Source organism: Orycteropus afer, unplaced genomic scaffold, assembly GCF_000298275.1.
Source record: "Orycteropus afer afer isolate SDZICR_OR568_19922 unplaced genomic scaffold, OryAfe1.0 scaffold00171, whole genome shotgun sequence".
NCBI lineage: Eukaryota > Metazoa > Chordata > Mammalia > Tubulidentata > Orycteropodidae > Orycteropus > Orycteropus afer.
This window is the reverse complement of record NW_006921758.1, coordinates 4,113,220-4,121,011: the sequence shown is the minus strand read 5'-3', so window position 1 is coordinate 4,121,011 and position 7,792 is coordinate 4,113,220. Positions and strand designations below refer to the sequence as shown.

The 7,792-nt window shown below is 36.9% G+C and overlaps 1 protein-coding gene across 1 annotated transcript in view; it reads right to left on the bottom strand.

Annotated features, from left to right (window-relative positions):
- The window catches only part of ABCC9 (ATP binding cassette subfamily C member 9), a 169,307-nt gene that overhangs the window by 158,478 nt on the left and 3,037 nt on the right, over positions 1–7,792 (bottom strand). The window contains exons 2-3 of the mRNA XM_007946781.1: positions 6,692–6,833; positions 1,323–1,444 (exon numbers count right to left, since the gene is read on the bottom strand). Coding sequence (XP_007944972.1) covers positions 1,323–1,444; positions 6,692–6,833 — 264 coding nt within the window. The remainder of the gene's footprint in view (positions 1–1,322; positions 1,445–6,691; positions 6,834–7,792) is intronic.

Sequence of the window (7,792 nt, the reverse complement as noted above, 5' to 3'; positions counted from 1 at the left end):
TGGGGAGAAGTGGGAGGGGAGCTGTTGCATTGTAAATTTTGGTCAATGACATGAGACAAAGTATATGTGAACTGCTGTATGAAAAGTTAATTTACTCTGTAAATCTTCACCCAAATCAAAATAAAATTAAAAACAACAAAAAAAGATAGCTATGATAAAGTCTCCATGCCATTTTGTACTAAAGAGTTTTCCATTAAGATAAATCAGACTTCGTCAAGCCTTTAGATTAATATTTAATTCTCTATACTTTTTTTAATTAGATTGCCTTTACCCATCCTGTAATGTGACATCACACAGAATTAAATAATCAGCATTTTCTATTCACCCCTTTAAATGTTCATGTCCTCTGGACAAATAAAAAAAATTCCACCTGCATAATTTAGCAATTTCTTTTCCTAATTTTTGTATCAGTAGCCAATGTCTTTTTCATCATATAACACTGACGTTAAATCTATGAACCACAAAAAATTGTCGGTGTTCATTCATCAAACACATACAATTCTGCCTACAATTTTTGGAGGCCCACAGACCTCTGCATTCCATCCAAGATCCATGTTCGATACCCTCATTTCAGTTATTTTTATGGAATTATATACTAATGAATGAAAGGATGGGTTAGAGTACTGCATAATAACAAATTGGGGTGAGTTATGTTGTTTCTGCTAAGGCTAAAAGAAAATTAGTAACACGTTAGAGAGCCTCTGACTTCTGACAAGTAGGCAAGGGAAGCTAAGAAGAGGTTTGGGGCATGATATAGACATGCCAGGCAGTACTTTGGAAGCAGCCGTTTCCCAGGACAGCATACTTTTCAGTAAATTATGAACTGCAACACACAGGCCCCTCCTTTCTAGGCAGCAGTTTCAGCAAAGTGAGGAGACACTCCCACAGTGGTAGTGAAAGGCCTGGGTAAAACGCTCAGCACATCAAGGCAGAAACACTGGCAACTAGATGAGATTACTTGTTCAAGGGGTAGTGTGGTGCATCAGATGCTTGCAAGGACTGTTTCTCAGTACAGATACTGTGAGCCAGAAAGGAAGGCACATTCCTTTCACTTTCTGCCTGTCACAAACTGATACACCAGGAAGTGCATTTATTGGAGAATAATACATGCCCTGGGAAAATGGAGTTTCAAAGCAACTCAACTTGCCTTCAACTTCATATTTATTACTATTCTTTTTAGTTGTCTGGTCAATTCAGACTCATAAGTACAAAATAATTAATTACTGTGCCTTTTCTCTAGCTTCCAACTGTCAAACCACTCTGACAGTATTTACTATGAGGAAATGAAGAAAAAGAAAAAAAGCCCACTAGATCTTACTTACCTAAAAGTAATTTAGGAAAATTTGATGTTTCAATATTATGATAATATACTATTGATGTTGTAGTAGCAACAAATCCCATCACAGCAGGCATAAAGAGATGGAGGTGTCTTGACTCCCGTCGCCTGTGGAGAATGGTACAGCATCAGTGTCTAAAGCTGATGGTTTCAAATAGTTCCTCATTTTGTTTTCATTCTGTTCATTAACACTTTCTTTTAGCTATACCCAGACCCACTGACGTCAAGTCAATTCCAACTCATAGTGACCCTATAGGACAGAGGAGAACTGCCTCCATTGGGTTTCCAAGGCTGTAAATCTTTACAAAGCAGACTGCCTCATCTGTCTTCCATGGAGCAGGTGGTGGGTTTAAACCACCGACCTTTTGGTTAGCAGCCAAATGCTTAATCACTGTACCACCAGAATCCTTCTCTTAGCAATAAGATGTTTAAAATATAGAAAGCAATAGTAGTTTCTAAGAGAATATATGGTTGGACAATCCTACTTCCATAGTGATACTGCCTCGGAAACCCAAGGAGGGGACGCTATGAGTCAGGGTCGACTCGACGGCACATAACAACAACAACAACAAGAGAATATATAAAGTAAGAATATGTTGGGAGACTATTCTGGGTGAAATTATTTTAAAAGTTCATAAATGAAAATAAATGTCTGAGGATACCTATTAATATCATGAAAAAGAAGAATAGCTAAGGTGTATTTCTTTATCAGATATTAAAACAGTATAAAACTACTATGGTAATACACTGATCGCTCCCATTGAACTACACCTCCCAGAATTCAGACCCTTGTATAACTCAGGACTTGGTCATGTGCCTTGATTTAGCCAATTAGAGGTTAGCAAGCTTGAAGTCCACAGAGACTTAATAAGCAGCTGTACACTGGAGCTTCTTTATTTCCTTCTCTTAGAATCCAGCCACTATGCTGTATGGAAGTCCAGGCAATTGTGTTGGAAAGAAAGGGCATGTAGAGGGGCCCTGAATGATAAGATACAACACAGAGTGACAGACCACATGGAGGTGAGTAGAAGCACCCAAGCCAAGCTCCTAACTGAATACAACTATATGAATGACTCTGACACCATATGAAATAGAAGAATCAGTGAGTCAACCCCAAAAATTGTGAGAAATAATAATTTGTCATTGTTTTAAACCATTCAAATTTTGGGATTCTTTATTAGATAGCAATAAATAACTGAAATAGCTACTGTATTAGTGTAATAGCTGATACCAGAAAGAATCAGAAATTGTAAGTGAAATCTGGCATCCCAAATGTAGCCCTCAGAAATATTTTATTTAGTCAGCATTTTTTTTTTTCTATTTTGAATTTGTATCTCTTTACGTCGGTTAAGCCCCATAATTCATGCTAGGTTTCTCCATACATTAACTTGGCTCCGAGTGAATTCTAAATTTGCAATAGAAATAGTTCATTGTATATATGGAACTTAATATATGAGAAAGGTAGCATTTGATTCACTGAATCAAATTAGGCAAAGAATGATTTACTTACTAAATCATGCAGACTGAATTGGCTATTTTTCTGTAGAAAATAAAGCTTAATCCCCATCTCACACTAAAACGAAAATAATTTCTAGGTAAGTCAAATACTTAAATATGAAAAATAAAACTATAAAAATATTAAAAAGGAAGTTTAGGAGAATGCTGGGATAAGAGTGATCATTCTAAATAAAGTAGATTCAGAATACTTTTTCAGAAAATGAAACATCTTTGTGGTAGAAGATGTGTCCATTAATAAATCAAATGACAAACTTTAGAATAGAAAAAAACGTAGCACAAATTACAGGTAAACAGTCACAGAGGACTACCAATTGGAAAGAAAAAGACAAGTATCTCAATTAGAGAAACAGGTAAAAAGCACGAGTGGACAAATCACAGACGAAAATCAATTGGGTAGTAAATATTAGTGAATGTATAATTCTAACACACTGCACTTTAACAGGGAAATATAAAGTAAAAACTAAGGCGTTACTTTTCAGCTATAAGAATGACAGGAAAAAAAAAAAAAAAAGGTCATTAATATCCAGTACTAATGATAATACAAGAAGCTCTGGTGGCATAGTACCTAACACATTTGACTGCTAACCAGAAGGTTGGCGGTTCAAACCCACCAGCCACTCCATGGAAGGAAGACTAGGCAATCTACTTCTGGAAAGATTACTGCCTCAGAAACCCAAAGGGGTTGCGATGAATCAGAACTGACTCGATGGCAGTGAGTTTGTTTTACTGGTTTTAATGATAACACAGGGAAATGGGCACTTCCATATAGTGCCAGTAGATGTGAAGTGCCACACTTTTTGCAAGTTATCCAGAAATATCTATTAAAATAAAAATAGAGCATTAAATTAGTAATTCTATTTTGGGAATTCTATCTCAGATAAAGAATATATAAGCAAGGATTGTTATTTATTGCAGTATAGTTTCTAGTGGTACAAAGCTGGAAACAGTTGAAGAAATTAGTGCATTGATACTATGAATTATTATCATCTATGAAAAATAAGTTAGATATATGTTTATTGACCTGGAGAGATATCTGTGATTTCTAATTAAGACAGCATCTCAGAATAACATGTATAGGCAAAACCCCCCTATGAACAAAAACTATATACACTTGAAGATATGGGGAGAAATAAAGATACTAGTAACATTGACTATCTCAAAGGGAGTAGGAATAGAATTAAGCTGGTGGAAGTGACATAAGTTTTTCTTCATGAATCTGCAAAATTATAATGAAAATGAGTATTTGTTACATTTTAAGTAAAGAATAGTTTTAAAAATTTTTCTTAAAAAAGAAGAAGAAATGATAGATAATGATAAATGATAGATTAAATGTGATAAGGGCAAAAAGGTGTGCATTAAGATTAGAAGCAGTTTCCAAAACAAGACAGGACAAGAGAAAAAACAAACCTAAACATTTCTGGGTTTAGGAGTAACTGGAAGATGACATTGGAGAAGCCAGTAGAAAAAGGGGAAGAGGCTACAGCAGAAGTGTGGGACAGGGCAGTACAAGGTCAAGGGTGTATTTTTGTTTATTTGTTTATTGTATTTTAGGATAAATCACTTGAGTACTACACAATATTTTGAAATTGGCATATGTCATTCTCCATATTAGTTCAGGACTCTGTTCTAAGTCTCTGACTGAATCTACATATCAACCATGAGGCTAGAAAAGGAAAGTCAACCTTGAATACATTATAGTAAGGTTATGGGAAATGTTTGACTGATCTGGCTTCCATTTTATACAGAAACAAAGCAACATGTAGAGTCAGCCTATATGTTAAAGAAAAAAAAAATAATACTAGACTTGGTTATATTAATACAATAAAGAATTGTACCAAAGATGTTTAAACAGTTATTAATAATAATAGCCAATTAAGCTTCTGCATGTTTGGAGGGATGACATATCTTTCTTATTATCAGAAACTAAGCAGTGCATATATATGCAAAAAAACACAAAGACATTGCAACATAATTCGCTCCATGACAAAAGCTAGTAAGTCTCATTGTTTTAACTGAAACAGAAAAATATAAACAGATGTCAGGGAAATTCTTTTATAGATTAGAGAAAAGGGATTTTGGAAGTGTCTTTTTAAGCACTTTAAAGGTCTTATATTGATTCCTTAGGGAAAGATGTACTATTTAGCATAGTTTTCGATCAATAAATAAAATCTATTTTCCTATTATATGAGTTTAATTTCTGTTACTATATGATTTTTAAAATCTTCAAATTATGTTAAGGATTATAAAAAGAATTCATTATGTTCTAACTGGCTGGTCTGGTTACCTAGTGCCACTCTGACAAGAATATACCACAAATGGGATGGCTTTAACAAACAGGAGTTTATTCTCTTACAGTCTGGAGGCTTTAAGTCTGAGTTCAAAGTGCCAGGCTCTAGGGGCTGGTGAAAGCCCCTCAACCTTGGGCTTCAGCTCTGCTCCTGGCCCACTGGAACTAGAGGCTTTTCTTCACTCAGACAGCTGCTGGCTGCTGAGGCTGACAAACCCAAGGTTGACAAGTAAAGAGCACAGTCCTGATGTTACCAAACCACACGGCAGGCCATTAACTTAAGTCCATTGTAAGTTCCAAGGTCAGCAGAGCACGGCAGGCTGCTGAACAGCGACATAGCTACATGCAGGGTCCAAGTATGCCATAAGCTAGAGACCATTCCTAAAGCTGCCTCTTATATACGGGAAGCAGACCACATACCCAAAGCAGCTACTCAGCTGCTTGTGGTGGATCACACCATAGAGTTGATTGTCACTCTCATCATGGGCCATAGCTACCACCAGCTGCCCAGTCACTCAACCAGGCCCAGCCAAGTTGACACACAAACATAACCACCACACTGGCTAATACAATTGATTCTATTATAAGAATAACAAAACTTCCCTCAAAAATATGGGTTTTATGAAAAAGGCGTGGTTTAAAAACAATTTCATGTTTTGCCTTAATTTTAAGGAGCTCTGGTGGCATAGTGCCTAAGGCATTTGACTGCTAACCAGAAGGTTGGCAGTTCAAACCCACCAGCCACTTTCCAGAAGGAAGACTGGGCAATCTACTTCTGTAAAGATTTACCATCTCAGAAACCCAAAGGGGGTCAGTATGAGTCAAATTTGACTCGATGACAGTGAGTTTGGTTTTTGTCTTTGGTTGCCTTAATTTTTAGCTATACCCTCACTGATTCTCAGACTTCTTTAATGCCTACTTCCATCTGTCTTTGGTTCTTTACAAAATAAGCTGAAGCATCTGAGCTAATCAATATGTTTGTGTAGAGAAAACAGCTATTATTATCTACATATATATATATACACACACACACACACACACACACGGATAAGATCAATGATAACGTGCTTAAAAGAAGAGAGGAGAAAGTTCTCTAAGAGCTACGCAGAACAGAGAGAAAAGAAGTAGAAAGCACACGAATGAGAAAATGTTAGAGATCAGAACTTGTAAAATTGGAGAAATTACGCAGCAACACAAAAATATAGCCAAAAGCCATGTATAAAATGGGTGACAGATGTCATTTCTAGTGAGTTATGTCCAAAAAGTTAAGCCTCACTTGGTATACTCAGCTCTTACCCATATCATTATACCCACTGTTGTTGTTGTTATGTGCCATTGAGTCTTCTCCAACTCATAGCAACCCCTCCTTGGGTTTCCAAGGCAGTATCTCTACAGAAGTAAATTGCCCAACCTTCCTTCCGAGGAGTGGCTGGTGGGTTTGAACCACCAACCTTCTGGTTAGCAGTCAAGTGCCTTAGGCACTACGCTACCAGAGCTCCCTTATACCCATTAGTTTAGTAAAATCAAATTTACTAAATCAAGCCACTTACGAATCTGAAACAATGCCTTCAGCTATTTCACAAACATGTACAAATAGGAGAGCAAACGTAAGAATCCATCTCAGGTTATGTCCAGGAAAATGAAGCCACGTGTTGTGATGAATTTGTACTTTTGAGCTTTGACTTCCCCACCCTGAAAAACTCAAGAGAGAGGAGGGAGGAGGGAGGGGGGAAGGAGAGAGGAAGAGAAAGAAAGAGAGGGAGAGAGAAAGGATCAATTATAATAGTGGAAATAATTTACATTGTAGTAAGTTTTTTGTTGTTGTTACTTGCCATCAAGTCAGACCCAACTCATAGTGACCCCTCCTTGGGTTCCTGAAATATTAGAGCTTTCTAGGGTAGCAATGAAAGTCCTGGTCTATCTTCATTATGATAAAGAAATATAACAATTTGAAGTAATTTTTCACAAGACTGCCTAGACTAACTAAACAACACATTTAAATTTATTGTATTGATCAGAAATAACTCCAACTTTAGTGACAACATGGTTATCTAATGCTAATCAGAAGCTTTAACTGCTTAACTTTTCAAAAAGAAAAGAAATTAATAGTAATAATAAAAGCAATTTGTTGTCTAAAATCTTTCAAAACATGAGATCCAAGCAAGGTCTACCAAAAAGAGAGAGAGAGATTCGGTGATGAAATGCAGGAGTCAACTCTTCATAAAATGCACATAAGAGAAAAAAACAATTACCCATGACTGGGTTAGGGAGCTCTGGTGGCACAGTGCCTAAGGCATTTGCCTGCTAACAAGAAGGTTGGCGGTTAAAACCCACCAGCCATTCTGCAGAAGGAAGATGGGACATTCTACTTCTGTAAAGATTTACAGGCTTGGAAACCCTCCGGGGGCCACTATGAGTTAGAATCAACTTGATGGCGGTGAGTTAGTTTGTTTTTTTTATGATTGGGTTAGCACTATTCAATAAGGGGTACTGACGTCTCTGTCAAAGAAAGTTGAAATTTTGTTCGTTGATGAGGTTTTAGGCACACTAAGAACACTAAGCCACTCCTTGGAAGGAAGGTTGGGCAATCCTACTTCCGTAGTGATACTGCCTCGGAAACCCAAGGAGGGGTCGCTATGAGTCGGGGCCGA